The sequence below is a fragment of the Pongo pygmaeus genome, chromosome 1 (assembly GCF_028885625.2).
Source record: "Pongo pygmaeus isolate AG05252 chromosome 1, NHGRI_mPonPyg2-v2.0_pri, whole genome shotgun sequence".
Classification (NCBI taxonomy): domain Eukaryota; kingdom Metazoa; phylum Chordata; class Mammalia; order Primates; family Hominidae; genus Pongo; species Pongo pygmaeus.
In genome coordinates, this window is record NC_072373.2 from 180,614,344 (window position 1) to 180,636,069 (window position 21,726).

A 21,726-nucleotide genomic window follows, 5' to 3' on the forward strand; every position below is an offset into this window, starting at 1 on the left:
TCCTTTGGGTATATACCCAGTAATGGCATTGCTGGATCAAATGGTATTTCTGGTTCTAGGTCTTTGAGGCATCACATTGTCTTCCACAATGGTTAAACTAATTTACATTCCCACCAACAGTGTAAAAGTGTTCCTATTTATCCACAGCCTCACCAACATCTGTTGTTTCTTGACTTTTTAATAATCACCATTCTGACTGGCAGGAGATGGCATCTCATTGTGATTTTGATTTGCATTTCTCTAATGATCAGTGACGAGCTTTTTTTCCACATATTTGTTGGCTATATAAATGTCTTGAGAAGTGTCTGTCATGCCCTTTGCCCACTTTTTAATGGAATTGTTTGTTTTTCTTGTAAATTGTTTAATTTCCTTATTTATTCTGGGTATTAGATATTTGTCAGATGGAAAGATTTCAAAAATTTTCTCCCATTCTGTAGGTCGTCTCTTCATTCTGATGATAATTTGTTTCTTTTGCTATGCAGAAGCTCTTTAGTTTAATTATATCCCATTCATCAGTTTTTGCTTTTGTTGCAATTGCTTTTGATGTTTTCATCATGAAATCTTTTTTCCTGCCTATGTCCTGAATGGTATTGCCTAGGTTTTCTTCTAGGGTTCTTATACTTTTGCATTTTACATTTAAGTCTTTATCTTGAGTTATTTTTTGTATAAGGTGTAAGGTAGGAGTCCAGTTTCAATTTTCTGCATATGGCTAGCCAGTTTTACCATCACCATTTATTAAATAGGGCATCCTTTTCTCATTGCTTGTTTTTGTCAAGTTTGTCACAGATCAGATGGTTGTTGATGTGTGAATTCTCTATTCTGTGCCATTGGCCTGTTTTTATACCAGTAGCATGCTGTTTTGGTTACTTTAGCCTTGTAGTGTAGTCTGAAGTCAGGTAGTGTGATGCCTCCAGCCTTGTTTTCTTTGCTTAGGATTGTCTTGGCTATATGGGCCCTTTTTTTGGTTCCATGTGAATTTTAAAGTAGTTTTTTTCTAATTATGTGAAGAATGTTAATGGTAGTTTTAATGGGAATAGCATTGAATCTATAAATTACTTTGGGCAGTATGTTCATTTCCATGATACTGATTCTTCCTATCCATGAGGATGAAATGTTTTTCCATTTTTTTGTATCCTCTGTTATTTCCTTGAGCAGTGGTTTGTAGTTCTCCTTGAAGAGGTCCTTCACATCCCTTGTAAGTTGTATTCCTAGGTATTTTATTCTCTTTGTAGCAATTGTGAATGTGAGTTCACTCATGATTTGGCTCTCTGTTTGTCTATTATTGGGTCTCTTGAATACAGCACACCAAAGAGTCTTGAGTCTATCCAGCTTGCCATTCTGTGTCTTTTAATTGGGGCATTTAGCCCACTTACATTTAAGGTTAATATTGCTATGTGTGAATTTGATCCTGTCATCATGATGCTAGTTGGCTATTTTGCAGACTTATTTATGTAGTTGTTTCATAATGTCATTGGTTTTTGTACTTCAGTGTGTTTTTGTAGTGGCTGGTAATGGTATTTTCTTTCCATATTTAGTGCTTCCTTCAGGACCTCTTGCAAGGCAGACCTGGTGGCAATGAATTCCTTCAGCATTTGCTTGCTGAAAATGATTTTATTTCTCCTTCGTTTATGAAGCTTAGTTTGGCCAGGTATGAAATTCTTGGTTGGAAACACCGCATGTTCTCACTCATAGGTGGGAATTGAACAATGAGAACACTTGGACACAGGAAGGGGAACGTCACACACCGGGGCCTGTTGTGGGGTGTGGGGAGGGGGAAGGGATAGCATTAGGAGATATACCTAATGTAAATGATGAGCTAATGGGTGCAGCACACCAACATGGCACATGTATACATATGTAACAAACCTGCATGTTGTGCACATGTACCCTAGAACTTAAAGTATAATAAACAATACATATATATATATAAAAAAAAGAATCCCAAAAGGAAGTTACAGTAAGAGTGGAAAGAGGAAGTATATATAGAAATCATGAAAATTAATTTCCTGGAATTAAGGAAACAGGACGAGCCACAGGTAAAAGAGTTCACGGATGCCAAAGAACAGAAACTACAGGAAAACTCACCGGCAGACACCTGGGTGTGACACCCAGGGTCACAGACAGCATCCTAAAGGTGCTGGGGAAGACCTGGCCGTACCTCCCGGCAGGACAGGACTGACTGGGGCCTTTCAGCAGCAACACAGACAGGAAAGACGCTGATATTTTCAAAATCTAGAAGGAAAGAACATTAAAGCCAGCCAGACCCTCACGTAAACAGAAAGGACGAGATTAAAATGTCCTTAGGCTTACAAGGCCTCAGGAGATTCACCACACAGAGACCCACGCCAAGAACATTTTTAGAGGACTTGGTTAAATAAGAGGAACAGCGAATCCAGGAATTGTCATGAGAATGATGTGAAGTAAAGGTGACCAAATACAAGGAAAAAAAAAAAAGAAATTCTTGGTTGGAAAGTCTTTTTTTTTTTTTTTTTTTTTTTTTTTTAATTTAAGATGGAGTTTCACACTTGTTGCCCAGGCTGGAGTGCAATGGCGTGATCTCAGCTTATTGCAACCTCCACCTTCAGGGTTCAAATGATTCTCCTGCCTCAGCATTCTGAGTAGCTGGGATTACAGGTGCACGCCATCACGCCCGGCAAATATTTGCATTTTTAGTAAAGACAGAGTTTTGCCATGTTGACCAGACTGGTCTCGAACTCCTGACCTCAGGTGATCTGCCCACCTCGGCCTCCCAAAGTGCTGGGATTACAAGTGTGAGCCACCGTGCCCAGCCAGAAAGTCTTTTTTTTAAAAAAGTGTGAATATTGGCTCTTATTCTCTTCTGGCTTGTAGGGTTTCCGCTGAGAGGTCTGCTTTTAGTCTTATGGGATTCCCTTTTTTTAGGCAACTTGGCCTTTCTGTCCTGCTGCCCTTAACATTTTTTCCTTCATTTTGACCTTGGAGAATCTGATGATTATGTGTCTTGAGATTGATCTTCTCATGGAATATCTTACTGGGGTTCCCTGTATTTTCTGAATTTGAATGTTGGCCTGTGTTGCTAGGTTGGGGAAGTTCTCCTGGATGATATTCTGAGGTATGTTTTCTAACTTGGTTCCACTCTCCCTGTCTCTTTCAGGTACCCCAATCAGTCATAGATTTGCTCCTTTTATATAATCCCATAGTTTTCAGAGTTTTGCTTGTTTCTTTTTATTCTTCTTTCTCTAGTCTTGTCTCCCTGTCTTATTTCAGCAAGATAGTCTTGAAGCTCTGAAATTCTTTCCTCAGCTTGGTCTGTTAGGTTGTTACTAGTGGTTGCAAAATTATGTTCTCATGTTGTGTTTTTCCGCTCCTTCAGGTCATTTATGTGCCTCTCTAAACTGGTTATTCTGATTAACAGCTCCTGTAATGTTTTATCATGGTTCTTAGCTTCTTTGCATTGTGTTAGAACATGCTCCTTTAGCTCGGTGAAGTTTGTCATTATCTTATCTTTTGAAGCCTACTTCTGTCAGTTCATCCATCTCAGCCTCAGCCCAGTTCTCTGTCCTTGCTGGAGAGATGTTGTGATCATTTGGAGGAGAGGAGGAACTCTGGCTTTTTGAGTTTTCAGTGTTTTTTCATTGATTCTTTCTCATCTTCCTGAGTTTATCTGGTTTCTATCTTTGAGGATGATGACTTTGGATGGAGTTTTTATGGGGACTTTTTGTTGATGCTGTTGTTCTTATTTTCCATTTGTTTGTTTTGCTTTCAAAAGTCAGGCTCCTCTTCCATAGGGCTGCTGTGGTTTTCTGAGGGTCTGCTCCAGACCCTGTTTACCTGGGTCCCTCTTGCATCTGGACGTGTCATCGTGGAGGCTGCAGAGTAGCAAAATGCCTGCCTGCTTCTTCCTCCGGGAGCTCCATTTCAGAGGGGCACTGACCTGATGCCAGAGGGAATATTCCTGTATAAAGTGTCTGGCAACCCCTGTCTCATCCAGTCAGGAGGCACGGGATCAGGGACCCTTTTAATGAAAAACTCTGCCTGCTCTTTGGTGGAGGGGCTGTCTGCACTGGGGGGAATCTCACTCATCTGGACTGCCTAGATTCCTCAGAGCCAGCAGGGGGCAATAGTTAAGTCCGCTGATTTACAGAGGTTGTGGTTGCCCCTCTCCTTAGTGGCTCCATTCCCAAGGGAGATCAGAGTTTTGTCCGTAAACCCCTGGCTGGACTTGCTGACATTTCAGCAGGGAGGCCCTGCCCAGTGATGAAGGATGGGTCTGGATCTGGCCTGAAGAGGCAGTCTGGTCAAGATCTGCCACATCAGCTGTGCTGAGCTGTGGAGAATTCCTCCTGGGTCCAATTTGCCCAGCCTCCTCAGCACTGCCAGAAGAAAACAGCAGACTGGAGCTGCAGTGATGGCTGCTTCCCCTTGGCCCAGCAGCTCAGTCATCCTAGGCAGCAGACAGCTGCAGTGATGACAGCCAGCAGGCAGCCACAGTGATGTCAGCCATCCATTTCTCCAGGAACTTGATAATTTTAGGCAGTCTCCAGCTGAACTACTGCCAAGAATCTGCACAGTCGTGGGGCTCAAGGCTCTGGTGGCATGAGCTCATCAGGGGATCTCCTGATCCATGGGTTGCACAGATCAGTGGAAAAAGCATGGCTTCCTGGGTTGGGTAGCACAACCACTCCCTGCATCCCTTGGCTAGGGGTGGGAGCTCCCCTTGCCCTGTGTGGCTGCTGGGTGGGTTGTTGCTCTGCTTTTCCTCACTCTTCATGGTTCGCACCAACCACCTAGTCTTTCCCAATGATAGAGCCTGATACCTCAGTTGCTGATGCAGGATTCACTAACTGTTTCCCCTCTTGGTTGGAGCCTCCCACTGCATCTCTTTCTAGTCGGACATCTTTCAATTAACTTATTATTGACTATAGTCACCCTGTGATGCTATCAAATAGTAGGTCATATTCATGCTTTCTGTTGTTTTTTTTGTACCCATTAACCATATACACACCTGCCTATCAGCCACTGACTATCCTTTCCAGCCTTGGGTAACCATTGTTCTACTCTCTTTGTCTATTAGTTCAATTGTTTTGATTTTTAGATCCCACAAATAAATGAGAACATGCAGTGTTTGTCTTTCTGTGCCTGGCTTTTTTCGCGTAATATGATTTCCAGTTCTATCTATGTTTTTGGAAATGACAGGATCTCATTTTTTTTATGGCTGATAATACTCCATTGTGTATATGTACCATGTTTTCTTTATCCATTCATCTGCTGGTGAACACTTCGGTTTTTCCCAAAGTGCTGCATCAAACAGGAGTGCAGATACCTCTTTGATATACTGATTTCCTTTTTGGGGGGTTATATACCCAGCAGTGGGATTGCTGGATAGTATGGTAGCCCTATTTTTAGTTTCTAGAGAAAGTTCCACACTGTTCTCCATGGCCACCAACAGTATACAAGGGTTCCCTTTTCTCTACATCCTCACCAGAATTTGTCATTGCCTGTCTTTTTGATATTAGCCATTTTGAGAGGGGTGAGAAGACATTCTAGTGTTGATTTTCATTTCTTTGATGATCAGTGATGTTGAACACCTTTTCCTATGCCTGTTTGCCATTTTTATGTCTTCTTTTCCAAAATGCCTATTCAAATCTTTGCCCATCTTTTGATTGGATTATTAGAAATTTTCTTATAGTTATTTGAGCTCCTTATATATTCTTGTTATTAATTATTTGTCAGATGAGATTTCTACAAATATTTTCTCACATTCTGTGGGTTGTCTCTTCACTTTGTTGATTAAATCCTTTGCTGTGCAGAAGCTTTTTAACTGTATGTGATGTCATTTGTTCATTGTTGCTTTGGTTGTCTATGTTTGTAGGATATTGCTGAAGAAATCTTTGGCCAGACCAATGTCCTGGTGATTTTCTCCAATGTGTTTTTGTAGTAGTTTCATAGTTTGAAGTCTTAAGGTATTTAATCAATTTTGATTTGATTTTTTGTATATGGTGAGAGATAGGGGTCTAGATTCATTTTCCATACAGATATCCTGTTTTCCCAGCACCATTTATTGAAGAGACTGTCCTTTCCTGAGTGTATGTTCTTGGCACCTTTGTCAAAAATGGGTTCACTGTACATGTGTTTGTTTCTGTGTGCTCTGTTTTGTTCCATTGGTATATGTGTCTGTTTTTATGCCAGTACCATGCTGTTTTGCTTACTGTAGTTTTGTAGTATAATTTTTCCTTGGATTTTCTATGTTATAATATTAAAATATTCTGTGTTTTTCTGCATACTTACTATTACCATTGAGTTTTGCACCCTCAGGTAATTACTTATTGCTCATTAACATCCTTCTCCTTCTGATTGAACTACTTCATTTAGCATTTCTTATAGGAGAGGTCTGGTGTTGATGAAATACCTCAGCTTTTTTTGTATGTGTGTGAGGAAGTCTTTATTTCTCCTTCATATTTGAAGGGTATTTTTGTTGGACATACTATTCTAGGGTAAAAGTTTTTTTGTTTCAGCCCTTTGACTATGTCATGCACTGTCTTCTGGCCTGTAAGGTTTCCACTGAAAAGTCTGCTGCCAGGTGTATTGAAGCTCCACTGTATTTATTTGTTTCCTTTCTCTTGCTGCTTTTAGGGTCCTTTCTTTATGTTTGATCTTTAGGAGTTTGATTATTAAATGCCTTGAGGTAACCCTTCTTTGGGTTAAATCTCGTTGGTGTTCCATAACCTTCTTGTACTTGGATATCGATATCTTTCTCCAGGTTTGGGAAGTTCTTTGGTGTTATTCCTTTGAATACACTTTCTAACCCCGCTTCTTTCTCTACTTCCTCTTTAAGGCCATTATGTCTTAAATTTGCTATTTTGAGGCTATTTTCTAGATCCTGTAGTTATGCTTCATTGTTTTTTTTTGTCTCCTCTATGTATTTTCAAATGACCTGTCTTCAAACTCACTAATTCTTTCTTCTGCTTGATCAGTTCTGCTGTTGAAGAACCCTGATGCATTCTTCAGTATGCCAATTGCATTTTTCAGCTTTAGAATTTCTGCTTGAGTTTTTAAAAGGTATTTCAATCTCTATGTTATATTTATCTGATAGCATTCTGAATTCCTTCTCTGTGTTATCTTGGATTTCTTTGAGTTACCTCAACACAGCAATTTTGAATTCTCTGTCTGAAAGGTCACATATCTCTATTTTTCCAGGATTGGTCTCTTGTGTTTTATTTGTTTGTTTGGTGAGACCATGTTTTTATGAGTGGTTTTGATGCTAGTAGATGTTTTTTGGTGTCTGGGCATTGAAGAGTTAGGTATTTAGTGTTAGTCTTCAGTTTCTGGGCTTGTTTGTAGCCATCCTTCTTGGGAAGGCTTTTCAGATATTCAAAAGGACTTGGGTGCTGTGATCTAAGCTGTATCTGCTTTAGGGGGCACCCCAAGCCCAGTTACATTGTGGTTCTAGCAGAGTTGTAGAGGTGTACCACCTTGATCATCTTGGAGAAGATCTGAGTATATTCTCTGGATTAGCAGGCAGAGGCTCTTCTTCTCTTCCCCTACTTTGTAATAAATATACAGAGTCTCTCTGTTTTCTGGGCCACCTATTCAAAATAGCTGTGTTGAGGTAACTCAAATCCAAGATAACACAGAGAAGGAATTCAGAATTCTATCAGATGAATTTAACATAGAGATTGAAATAACTTTAAAAAAGTTCTCCAAGACCATCAAGGTGGTGCTCCTCTACGAAATCCCAGGGTGTGTCTAGAAATGTCATCTGGGTGCTAGGGCCTGAAACAGGGGCCTCATTACTCTGACCAGTGCCCTATCATGCTGTGGCTGAGCTGGTGTCCAAGATGTAGGACAAAGTCCTCACTACTCTTTTCTTTCCTCTTTTCAAGCAGAAGGAAGTGTTTCTTTTGGAACCACAAGCTCTACAGCCTAGGGTTAGGGGAAAGGTGATGCCAGCACTTACTTGGCTGCCCCAGCTGATATCTCAGTATGTCACGTGCCCCTTCCAGTCCACTGTCTCTGGCCTAGTTCAGCTCTAGGCTTACCTAAAAGTTGCAGTTCTTATGGCCTAGACTGCCTTTGAAGTTTACTTGGAGACCAAGAGCACTTTGGCCCTTGGTGGAAAGTTTGTGGGCACTCACAATGGGACCTGGGCTGATTTAAATGCTCTCTCTGTGGGTGGGCATCAGCTGAGTTTGGTCTGTTTTTTTTCCTCCCTGCTATAACAGAACAGCACTGAGTTCAGTGCATCACAATTACTGTGTTCTCCACCTCTCAGCAGCCAGAGATGCTCTTTGCACCACTCTGTAGCTTCGTGGGTTGGGGAGGGGTCACACTGATGATTCAGGACTGTTTCTGTGATCTCTTCAGTGCCTCTTTCAGTGATATGAAGTTAAAACCAGGTACTGTGAGTGCTCACCTGATTTTTGGTTCTTACAGAAGGTGCTTTTTTCTGTGTAGATAATTGTTAACTTGTTTTTTTTTTTTTTTTCTTTTTTTGCTGGGGAAGGGGATAATTTGTGGAGCTTTCTATTTCTCTATCTTTATCTGCCTCCCTATTATTACTATTTTTTTGAGACAGAGTCTGTCTGACACTCAGGCTGAAGTGCAGTGGCACAATCACGGCTCACTGCAGTCTCGAGCTCCTGGGCTGAGGTGATTCTTCCATCTCAGCCTCCTGAATTACTGGGACTACCAGCATGTGCCACCACTGCCAGCTAACTTTTAAAATTTTTTGTTGAGATGCAGTTTTGCTATGTTGCCCAGGCTGGTCTCAAACTTCTGGGCTGAAGCGATTCACTTGCATCTGCCTTCCAAAGTGGTGGGTCTACAGGCGTGAGCCACTGAGCCCAGACTCATATGGATTATTGATGACCAATTAGTAAATATTTTCTTCTCTACATTGAATTGCCTTTGCACTTTTATTGAAAATCAGCTGATCATGTATGTGTTTGCATTTCTGCATTTAGTTTTATTCCAGTAAACTATGTTTCAGTCTCTTTTCCAATCCCACACTGTTTTTTTCCCAAAATTGCTTTGATTTTTTTTAGTTTGTTTGCTTTTCCATATACATTTTAGAACCAGTTGGTTGAGTATCAGTTGGGATTGTATTGAATCTCTAGATCGATATATGGAAAATTGACATTTTGACAAAATTTAGCCTTCCAATCCATTCACAAGGTTTGTTTCTCCATTTATTTAGACCTTTTTAAAATTTATCAGTGGTTCTAGTTTTAAGAATACAGATTTTGCAAATGTTTATTAGATTTATAACTTTTATTGGTGTTATAAATATTACTGATTTTAATTTTTAATTTACAATTGCTTATTGCTAAGTATATAGAGATATGATTGATTTCTTCTATTAACATTTTGTCCTTTAATCTTTGTGAGCTCATTTATTCTAGTAACTTTTTAGTAGCTTCTTTGTGACTTTTTTCTCTAGACAATTCTGTTGTGTATGAATAGGGACAGTATGTACAGCTTTAATTTCTTTTCTTTGTTTATTGCACGTTTAGAAACTTTAGGATGATGTTGAATAAGAATGATGACAGTGAGCATCCTTATCTAGTAAACAATACTGGGGGGAAATTTTTAGTCTTTCACAATTAAATATAATTTAAGTATATTTAAAAAATACATAATTACATATTATGTAAGACAAAGATATAAAGATTCCTTTTATCATGTCAAGGAATTCCCTTTTAATTCTTCATATGCTGAGAATAAGTAGATACTGAATTTTGAATTTTGTCAAATGCTTTTTTTGTGCATTTGTTGAGATGATCATATAGATTTTCTTTATGGATTTGTCACTATGGTGAATTACATTAATTGATTTCTGAATGTTGAACTGATCTTGCACACCCAAGATAAATTGTGCTTGGTCATGATATACTTTCCTCAGACTGATGGATTTGATTTGCTAATACTTTGTTGAGAATTTTGAGTCTATGTTCAGAAGGAATACCAGTCTTTAGTTTTCTTCTTATTTAGTGTCTTCATCTGCTTAGTAATTTCATCTAAGTTCACAAAATTAGGAGTTAACATTGTTCATAATGTTCTCTCATTATCCTCTTAATAATGCCCAGCAGCTTTTAGGGATGTTAACCTTTTCATTCCTATATTGCTAATATGTCAACTAGTTCTATTGATTACTGAAATAGTATTATTGAAGGGTTAAACATAATTGTGGTTTTGTATATTTCATCTTTTATTTCTATTAGTTTGTTTCATGCATTTTCTTTTTCTTTTTTTTTTTCTTTTGAAATAGAGTCTTACTCTGTAGCCCAGGCTGGAGTGCAGTGGCGTAGTCTAAGCTCACTGCAAACTCCGCCTCCCAGGTTCAAGTGATTCTTGTGCTTCATCCTCCCAAGTAGCTGGGATTATAGGCGCCTGCCACCACACCATGCTAATTTTTGGATTTTTAGTGCAGACAAGGTTTTGCCATGTTGGCCAGGCTGGTCTTGAACTCCTGACTTCAGGTGATCTGCTGCCTCAGCCTCCCAAAATGCTGGGATTACAGGTGTGAGCCACCTTGCCTGGCCTTTTTCATGCATTTTCAAGTGGTGGTGTTAGGTGTGTATACTTTTAGGATTATTGGTCTTGGTGAGCTGACTCCTTTATCACTATTTGATGGTGGTCTTTAGTCCTAGTTTTAGTTCTTGTTCTTAAGTCTACATTCTCTTATTTTAATATAGCCTCTCGAGCTCTCTTTTTTTTATTGTTTGCATGGTCCTTTCAATCCTTTTTCTTGTAATCTATTCATGACTTTATATAATATTTAAACAATTTTCTATAAATAGTATATCATTGGATTTTCCTATTTTAACCAATATGGTAATCTGTCTGTTAGATATATAAATATATCATTGATTTTGTTTCCTTTAGATAAATATCCTGTACTGGAATTGCTGGATTGTATGGTACTTTTATTTTTAGATATTTAGGAAACTTTTATACTGTGCTCCATCATGTCTATGTACTAATGTACTAATTTACATTTCCACTATTTCTTGTAATGGTATACAAGAATTGCCTTTTGTTTTCTTCCTTGCCTGCATTTGTTATTTTTTATCCTTCTGATAGTAGTCATTCTATTGGGGTGAGATGGTATCTCATTGTGGTTTGGTGTGCCTTTCCTTGGTGATTACTGATGTTGAGCATTTTTTCATATGTTTTGGGGACATTTGTATGTCTTCTTTTGAGAAATATCTGGTCATTTCTGCTGTCCACTTTTTAATGAGGATATTTGATTTTTTTGTTGTTGTTGAGTTTTTTGAGCTCTTTGTATATTCTAGAGAGTTGGTCCCTTTGGGTAAATAATTTGCGAATATTTTCTTTTATTCTAAAGATTGTCTGATCATTTTGTTGATTGTTCCCTTCACTGTGCAGAAGCTTTTTAGTTCAATTAGTCACATTGGTCTATTTTTGTTTCTGTTGCCTGTGCTTTTGATGTCTTAGCCATTAAATCTTTGCCTAGACCAACCTCCTGAGTGTTTCTTCTAATAGTTTTATAGTTTCAGTTCTTATATTTAAGTTCATAATTCACATTGAGTTGATTTTTGTATATGGTGAGAGATGGGGTCTAGTTTTATTCTTCTGCATGTGGATATTCAGTTTTCACAGCACCATTTATTAAAGAGACTGTCCTTTCCCCAGTGTATGTTCTCTCTGTGCCTTTGTTAAAAATTATTTGTCTGTAAATACATGAAATTACTTTTTGGTTTTTTATTCTCTTCCATGGGTCTATGTATCTGTTTATTTACTAACACCATGTTATTTTGACTATTATGGCTTTTTGTTTTGGCATATGAAGTATGGTAGTGTGATGTCTCCATGTTTGTTCTCTTTGTTCAATGTTGTTGGCTATTTGGGGTATTTGTGTTTCCATGTCAATTTTAGGATTATTTTCTCTATTTCTGTAAAGAAAGTCATTGTATTTTGAAAGGGATTACATTGGCTCTGTAGATTGCTTTGGGTGGTATGGTCATTTTAACAATGCTTATTCTTCTAATCCATGAGCATGGGACATTGTTTTATTTGTTCGTGTTTTATTTTAATTTTTATATTCATCAGCGTTTTGGAATTTTCATTGCAGTCTTTCAGCCCGTTGGTTAAATTTATTTCTAGGCATTTCAATTTTTTGTAGCTATTGTAAATGGGCTTGCCTTCTTGATTTTTTTTTCAGGTTGTTCACTATTCATGTATAGAAATACTTATGACTTACATAGGTTGAATTTGTATCTTGAAACTTTACTTAATAATTTATCAGTTCCAACAGTGTTTTTTTTTTGGCAGAAGCTTTAGGTTTTTCTAAATAAAAGATCATGTCATCTATGAACAAGGATGATTTGGCTTCCTTTTTTCCCATTTGGATTTCTCTTTTCCCCTCTTGCCTAATTGCTCTGGCTAGAACATCCAGTACCATGTTGAGTAAGAGAAGTGAAAGTGGGCATCCTTGTCTTGTTCTGTTCTTAGAGGAAATACTTTGAGATTTTTCGTATTCAGTATGATGTTACAGTGGGTTTGTCATATATTGCCTTTATTGTGTTGAGGTATGTTCTTTCTGTAGCTAATTTGTTAAGAGCACTTACATGAAGGGATGATGAATTTTATGGAGTGCATTTTCTTTATCTATTAAGATGATCATACAGTTTTTGTCCTTCATTCTGTTGATGTGTTATATCACATTTATTGATTTGTGTATGTTGAACCGTCCTTGTATCCCTGGGATACATTCCGCGTGAGCATGGTGTATATCCTTTTTGACGTGCTGTTGGATTCAGTTAGCTAGTGTTTTGTTGATAATTTTTGATTCTATGTTCATTAGAGAAATTGGCTTATTGTTTCTTCTTGTTGTTTCGTTCTCTGGTATTAGTATCAAGGTAATGCTGTTTTTATAGAATGAGGTAGAAAGAATTCTCTTTCACTTTTTGGAATAGTTTGAGAATTGATATTGGTTCTTTTTAAAAAGTTTGGTAGATTTCAGGAGTACAGCCATTTGTTCCTGTGCTTTCTTCATTGGGAGATTTTTAAAATTACTCATTCAATCTTACTAATTATTAGTCTGTTCAGGTTTTCTATTTATTTCTGGTTCAGTCTTTATAGGTTATATATATTCACAAATTTATACATTTTTCTCTTGGTTTTCCAATTTGATAGCACATGGTTGTTCATAATAGTCTCTAATGGTCCTTTGTATTTCTATGGTATCAGTTGTAATGTCTTTTTTTATTTCTGATTTTATTTATTCGAGTCTTCTCTCTGTCTTGTTTAGCTAGCTAGCAGTTTATCGATTTTATCTTTTCAAAAAACCACCTTTTAATTCTGCTTATCCTTTGTATTTTTTAGATTCTATTTTGTTTAGTTCTGCTTTGATCTTTATTATTTCTTTTCTTCTGCTTATTTTGCATTTGGTTTATTTGTGCTTTTCTACTTTCTTGATGTGCAGCATTACATTGTTAAAATCTTTCTGCTTTATTCATGTAGTAATTTATTGTTGTGAAATATCCTTAGCACTGCTTTTGCTTTATCATGTAGGTCTTTGTATGTTGTGTTTGCTTTTTCATTTGCTTCAATAAATTTTTAAATTTTTCTTCTTAATTTTTTCATTGATCCAATGGTAATACAGGAGCATGTTGTTTAATTGCTGTCTATTTTTATGGTCTGCAGAGATCCTCTTGTTATTCATTTCCGGTTTTATCCCATTGTGGTCTGACAAGTTATTTGATATGATTTTGATTTTTTGAAATTTCTTGAGACTTGTTTTGTGACTGAACATATGACCTGTCTATGAAACTGTTCCATGTGCTGATAAGAAGAATGTGTATTCTGCAGCTTTTGGATGAAATGTTCTGTAAATGTCTGTTATGTCCATTTGGTCTATAGTGCAGATAGTTTGTTGATTTGCTTTCTATATGATATGTCCAATGCTGAATGTGGGGGTTTTGAAGTTTCCCACTATGATTGTATTGGGGTTTATTTCTCTCTTTAGCTCTAATAATATTTGCTTTATATATCTGGATGTTCTGGTGTTGGGGGCATATATATATATATATATATATATATAGATAGATAGATAGATAGATAGATATATTTGTTATATCATCTTACTGAATTGATCTCTTTATCATTACATAATAACCTTTTTGTTTGAATTTGTGTTAGTTCATTCTCATGCTGCTAGGAAGAAATACCCCAGACTGGGTGATTTCTAAAGAAAAGAGGTTTAATTGACTCACTGTTCCACATGGCTGGGGAGGCCTCAGGAAACTTAGAATTATGGCAAAAACACCTCTTCACAGTGCAGCAGGAGAGAAAATGAGTGCCAGTTGGGGAAATGCCAACCATCTATAAAACTGGATGACATACATAGGCAAGCTTGTTCTCAAGCTCTCTGATGGTGCATTCAGGTTTGCAGTGGCCCTTCAACTGGAGGAGTGTTGTTTCTGTTTATGGCAGTGTCCCAGGGAAGATGGTTTTCAGGCTCTGGGAACTGTGCATTTTGGCTTCCTTTGTCCTGTGGGCAGCCTCCCTGGTGTGCTATACTGTCTATTTTAGGGGATTTAGGGCACTATATGGCTACAGTGCTGGGGGCCCAGAGGTATTTCTGGGTCCAGCAGGCATCATAATGCTGAAGCCCTCTGGTTGGATGTGGGAGGATGTCCTTGGGGCTCCAGGGATGTGGAGGTGCAGGGGCAGCTGGGCCCCAGGGTAAGAGGTAGTCTGATGGGGGATTAGTTCTCAAAATGGTGCCATGTTGTACCTGCTTAGGCTTCAGTGGGGTGAGTAGAACAGAGTGTGCATTTCCTCTGTAGAACAATGCAATTGCAATGGACTCCAGATGACTTTCTATGTTAGAGTCTCCTGTGGCTGTTGCAGGCATCTGTGATGGGAATGTGCAGCACTGGGGATCTTTTACTTACCTTTCCTTTGCAGTGGGGAACTTCTTTTGGATCTGAGACAATCATGGATGGGCCAGTTGCTTCACTTCTCTCTCCTTTCATGCCTCAGAGGGTCCCTGTCACTTCCCTGCTGAATTCCAATGTTCTCACTTAGGCACTTTATTTGATGTGTGGTTGTCTACTTGTTTTAGAGGGGCCTGACACTTGCCCCTTCCTTGTGAATGAGGCAAGTGTCAGGCGCCTCTAGTCATCCATCTTCTTCTATCTTTTGTGCAATTTTTGTAATATATTTTACTTTTCCATATGGCATAAACACACAATACATTGCTATTTTTTCTATAGTGATTTATCTTTTACAGTGATTGAAAATAAGAAAATTTGTATTTACCTTTATTTATATCATTTCTGGAGCTCTTCATTTATTTGTGTGTATCTTAGTTTATATCTGGTATTATTTCCCTTCTGCCTGAAGAACTATTGTTGACATTTCTTACAACACAGGACTGTTGATAATAAATTGTCTCAGCTTTTATTTTTCTTAAAATACTTTTAGTTTGTACTTCATCTTTGAAAGATATTTTCAATTGGTATAAAATTTTACATTGACTTTTTCCCAGTAATTTCAATATATCATTACCTTGACTTTTGGTTTGCACAGTTTATGTATTTCAAAGAGAAATATGTATTTTTATCTTAGTTCATTTGTATGTGATTTATCTCTTTAAGTATAACATAATTTTTAATAATATATTTATTCTACTAGTTACTGTTTGGATTTGTAGCTCAATATCTTTCATTAATTTTGGAAAATTCTCAGGTGTTATATCTTCAGATATCTTTCTGCTTCATTCTTACTCTCATATCCTCGGGAATCCCAATTATACATATATTTTAGATTGGTTGATATTGTTCCACAGCTCTTGGATGCTCTGCTGTTTTTTCCCTTTTGCCTTTCGTATTTCCCTTTGCATTTATGTTTAGAATATTTTTATTGATCTAAAGTTTACTCATTTATTTTTCAGCTGTCCCAAGTGTACTGATGAATGCATTAAAGGCATTCTTCATCTCTATTACTGTGATTTTTGGTTTTATCATTTCCTTTTGTATTATTACTGTGGTTTCTGTCTTACTGATGAAATTTCCCATTTCTTCATGAATTTTTTTCTCATTTTCCACTACAGCCTTTACCATATTAAGCTTTATTTAAAATTCATTGTCTGATAATTCCAGTATCTGGTCATTTCTGTGTCTGCTCCTGCATATCATTTTATCCCTAGACAGTAGGTTGTTTTTTCTTGATATTTTGGCTATGTCTCATAATTTTTTATTGGATACCAGAACAGTAGAGAATACTATTGTTTTATAGTATTTATAGTACTTACAAATATTATTTGTCACTATAAATGGATATCTCTTTCCAGCTCATTTGGGTGGGGGCTTGTGTCAACCTAGCTTGGAGTTCAGGCGTGTTTGAGTTTCTTTGTTCCTATGGTTATCTTCAGTTTCCAACTAGCTTCAAATTATTCTAGTGCTATTTTATTTTTGAGGAAGGGGCTGGCTGGGGTGATTGAGTATTTAAGATGACCATAGCAACAGTGAAACTCAAACCTAGTTTATTTCCAGACTAGGTTGACACAAGCCCCTACACAAATGACCTGGAAAGAGGTATATCCATTTATAGTGATGAATAATATTTATAATATTCTCTGGGAATGTTTCCTGCTCCTCCTTCAGGTGTAGAGGATTTGTCTTTTATTGTTCCTCTTCCTCTCACTTTTGCACTCAGGTGATAAGTTTGTTATTTCTCTGCTAGTCGTGTAAGGCTGTTTTTCCCATAAGAGACTTCATGCCTTTCCTATTACAGAAGCCTCTCCCCTTCTCTAGGCCTGTACCACAAAGGAAAACATTTTCTGGTCTACCTACCTGCCTGTAATCTTCCTTCTGAATATCTGGTAGAGACCTGTACAGCAGAGTCTTCAAATGGATGTGAATTCCCTGTGTGTCTATGACTCAGTAGTTCCACACTCTCATATTTCCTTATTTGATGTTTAATAATATTTAAAAATTAGCTTAGCTTTCTTACTCATTTGTATGGGACCCAGCATTACTTCTTCTTGTGCTCTGCCATGGAGGAGTCAGTGCTTGCTTCCCATACTCTTTTTGGTGAGGCTTGACTTTCCTTTGATATTAGATTATTTAGCTGATCTTCAAACTCAGCTCTCTGATAGATTTGGGAAAGTTATAATATTGTACTTAATTGAGATATTTGTTGTTAGGGTAGAAGGGATGCTCTTTCCATTTTTCTACATCTTAGGTGAAAGTGAAACTTCAAGAACTTTAAAAAATTAAAGTTCCTGTTAGGAAATAGAACTTCTAGACTAATTCAGTGTTTCTCAAATTGTTTCTTGTGGAGCATCTGGAAGTCGTCATAATACTATTTATAGAATGACTGCTTTATTCAAATTTAAATGATTGAATATATGTTTATGACAAATTATGTAAATTATTTATATATTAAATGGTTGATGCAATTTAATGAATATCTCTTGGATTTTGATAATGATAGTAGATATAGTTTATATACAATTCTAGTACAACTTTGGAAGATGAGTTTACTGTTCACATTTTATTGATGAGAGGAACTGAAGTGTAAAGGTATTAGGTTGATTGCTTCGGGCCATAGAGAATTAGCAGGTATTTGAGTTGAAATTTGACCCTATATCATTTTGTTTCAAAATGTAGCCTTTTTTCACTGTACCACAATGTGGTGTTAACTTGTTTTTGCTTGGGTAAACACTTGGTGACTAGGCAAGGGGTAATTAACAGTCAAAATCTGACTAGACTTCTATTGCTGAATATACTTTGACTTTTATTTAACATGAGCCAATTTTTTTAATAGGCAATGATATGGGAAATGATGATGCCATTGGAGGGAATGTGAGCAAATATATAGTGCTTCCAACTGGCTATTGTGGACTGCCCAAGAAAGGACATCTTATCTTTGATGCTTGCTTTGAAAGTGGTAAGTATATTAAAGGCTTTTCCTTTTAAGTTTGTCTGGTAAGGCATTTCTTTTTTCAGAATTGAATTTTATGTGACCATTCAGTGCAATTCAACTCATTTAATATTTCACAATAATGGGACAAGTTTTACAGGAAAAAATTTTGAAGGAACTAACTTGGGAATATCAAATTTTTGTTGTTATAAATGATTAAAAATATAATTGATGGTAATATTAACAAATGCTTATATAGTAGCTTATATTTTAGAAACTACTTTCCAAGATATTATTTTTTTGGAATAAAACCCTCATGTTTGACTGTATTATGAATTATGATTTATTGAATAATATCTATCTAGTTCTGTATGACATGCTTACCGTAGAACTTAGTTTTAGGGGAAGAAGAGGCTTCCCTATAAAACAAACAATTAGATAGCAGATTTAATTGAATACAAACTAAAGAACAGATGTAAAATTTCCTCGTAATTGGCAAATGCTGTGGATGTTCTGATAGTGGAGATGAAGACTTGATTGTGTATTTTCATCCAGTAGGGACTAGATCTTCTTTAGCCCTTGATGTTCTGAGCCTCATGCTCTAATTGTCACACAGTAGAGACTCAGAATATGTTGAAAATATTAGTGAGAAAGGTAAACATAATTTTATTTTACAAATAATTATTAATTTTCATTGGTTCTGAATAATGTGCATGCATGTGTGTGCATAGGTATGTGTATGTGTGGGCGAAGGGACATATCAATATCAGTTTTATAATAGTTGTTTCTGAACCTTAAAAACATTGGTTGTTTATACCAAACAACTGAAAATTTGTTCATGCAGGGTGTTGCTCTTTGATTATGTCATATTGTATAGGTTTGATAAGGCTGATAAAACAAAGTACTACAAAGTGGGTTAAACAACAGATATTTATTGTTTCTTCCTTTCACAGTACTCAGTTTGTCACAAAGTACCACAAACTGAGTGGATTATAAAACAGAAATGTATTGTCTCACAGTCCTGGAGATTAGAAGTCTGAGATTAGCAGGATTGGTTCCCCCTAAGAATTATGAGGAAGAATCTGTTCCATGTTTCTCCCCCTAGCTTCCTACAGGTTGTTAGCAATCTTTGGTGTTCCTTGGCTTATGGAAGCATCACTCTAATCTCTGCCTTCATCTGTACATGGTGTTCTCCCTGTATGTCTATATCCAGATTTCCACTTTTTACCAAAATGTCAGTCACAATGGATTGGGAACTACTTTAATGACCTCATTTTAACTTGATTACCTCTATAAAGATGCTAGGACTTCAACTTAGGAATTTTGAGAGGACATGATTCAGTCCATTACGCAGTATTGTAGTATTGTACTTCCAACCAGACCTGAATACTGTCCGCATAATTAAGAACAATGGCTTTTTATTTTCTATAAATCTTGTACTAGTGCCTTGTCTTGTATGTACTTGATGCCTACATAATATCTTTGATTCTTTCTTATGTTAGTTAAAGACACAAGGACCCTTTACAATAATTACACCTCTGTGGGAATAAAGATTACCCTCATTTAAAAGATTAAATGTCTTGATTTACATACAGCCTGCAATAATTCAGATTCCTTTCTCATAACATCTTTTCTTTAACCCCACTGCAGTCTTTTTCCATCCCTTACAAAAACACTCAGTAAAAGAAATTGTTCAATCTTACCATGTAATCACCAAATAAATAATGCATATTTTCCCAACAATTTATGAACAATTCGTTGTATCAATTAGATCTATGCTAGTAATACATGAGACCTGCAGTAGAGTGGTTAAGTGGACAGATTTTGGTTCAGGCTGTGGTTCAAATCTTGGCTTGAAAAAGGAGCCAGTTTTCTTACATTTTTTTGAGGGATGATACCTACTATCCATCTTAATGTATGTGTGTGTGTGTGTGTGTGTGTGTGTGTGTGTGTATACTTTGTTTAAAAATGTGAGCTTCCTTACCAGAATATAAATAATAATAATAATAATAATAATAATAATAATAATAATAAATTAGATGAATGAGGACATCTTAGAAAGGGTAGATATTATTTAGGGCAAAGAAGACTTATCAGAATTTAGAGTGTCAATGACCCTGGAGAGCCTTCCCACACATCCACATCCTAACTTTCACAATCCCGTGTTTCCAAATCAATGCCCTCATGTTAACAATATGCACTCTGCCAGGCTGGTGTTTAACTTGCCTTGTAATTCATTAAGTCACAGGATGAGGTTCTACATTTGATCTTCAGCAATTTCAGCCTTGCAGCCACAGAAAGTAAAGGTCTCCTTCAGGGTACACACACAAGCTCTTAGGTTATTTATTAGGTGTTTATGCTGGGAGTTTGAATCCCTGAACTCATCCCCCCACCTTTTCTTAACCAAGTTGTCCAGTAACATTAGGAGTAGCCAGCCAATGTCATTAAATTTTCAAAAATGTTTGATAGTATCATACACAAAGTCACATAGATCCTTGCTTCTTATAAGTGATTGATTAGGAATATCTAGTGTAGTTATTTTGCATATCTCTATAAACATTTCATGCCATGGACTTTCTGCTGTTGGATATAACGTCATTAGCACCTAAAGTTTTTTATTTGAATAAATTTAAGGGTACAAATGCAGTTTTGATACATGGATATATTGCATAATGGTAAAGTTTGGGCTTTTAGTGTAACCATTACCCAAATAATATACATTGTACTGACTAAATAATTTCTCATCTCTCATTCCCTGACCCCTCCTACCCTTCTGAGTCTCCAGGGGCTATTATTCCATGTTCTATATGTATACATATTATTTAGCTCTCACTTATAAATGAGAACATGTGTATTGACTTTCTGCTTTTGAGTTGTTTCACTTAGGATAATGGCCTCCAGTTCCATCCATGTTGCTGCAAAAGATATGATTTAATTCTTTTTATGGATGAATAGTATTCCATCATATATCACATGTTCTTTATGCAATCCTGCACTGAATGTGCAATCCTGCACTGAATGACATTTAGGCTGATTCCACATCTTTGCTATTGTGAATAGTATTGTAATAAACATTGGAGTGCAAGTAACTTTTTTACATAATGATTTTTTTTTCTTTGAGCAGATACCCAGTAGTGGGATTACTGGATTGACTGGTAGTTCTATTTTAGTTCTTAGAAAAATATCTTTGAATTGAATGGTATTGAATGGTAGTTCTATTTTTAGTTCTTAGAAAAATCTCCATACTGTTTTCCATAGAGGTTGTGCTAATTTACATTCCCACCAACAGTTGATAAGCATTTTCTTGTCTCTGCATCCTCAACAACATCTATTATTTTTTTGCTTTTTAATAATAGTCATTCTGACTGGTATAAGATGATATCTCATTGTAGTTTTAATTGCATTTCTGTGATGCTTAATGATGTTGAATATTTTAAAAATATGTTTGGGCCAGGCGTGGTGGCTCATGCCTGTAATCCTAGCACTTTGGGAGGCCCAGGCGGGCGGATCACGAGGTCAGGAGATTGAGACCATCCTGGCTAATACGGTGAAACCCTGTCTGTACAAAGAATACAAAAAATTAGCCGGGCGAGGTGGCGGGCGCCTATAGTCCCAGCTACTCGGGAGGCTGAGGCAGGAGAATGGCATGAACCTGTGGGGTGGAGCCTGCAGTGAGCCGAGATTGAACCACTGCACTCTAGCCTGGGCGACAGATCGAGACTCCATCTCAAAAAAAAAAAAAATAAATGTTTATTTGCCATTTGTAATGTTCTTTTTTTAAAAATATTTATTCAAGTCCTTTGCCTATTTTAATGGGGTTATTGATTTTGCTGTGGTTGTTGTTTGAATTCC

At 36.9% G+C, this 21,726-nt stretch overlaps 1 protein-coding gene across 2 annotated transcripts in view; it reads left to right on the forward strand.

The window, feature by feature from the left end:
• AGBL4 (AGBL carboxypeptidase 4) overlaps positions 1 to 21,726 on the forward strand; it is a 1,536,119-nt gene that overhangs the window by 155,656 nt on the left and 1,358,737 nt on the right. For both annotated transcript variants that reach the window (XM_054488559.1, XM_054488570.1), the window contains exon 2: positions 17,779 to 17,901. In XM_054488559.1, coding sequence (XP_054344534.1) covers positions 17,779 to 17,901 — 123 coding nt within the window. The remainder of the gene's footprint in view (positions 1 to 17,778; positions 17,902 to 21,726) is intronic.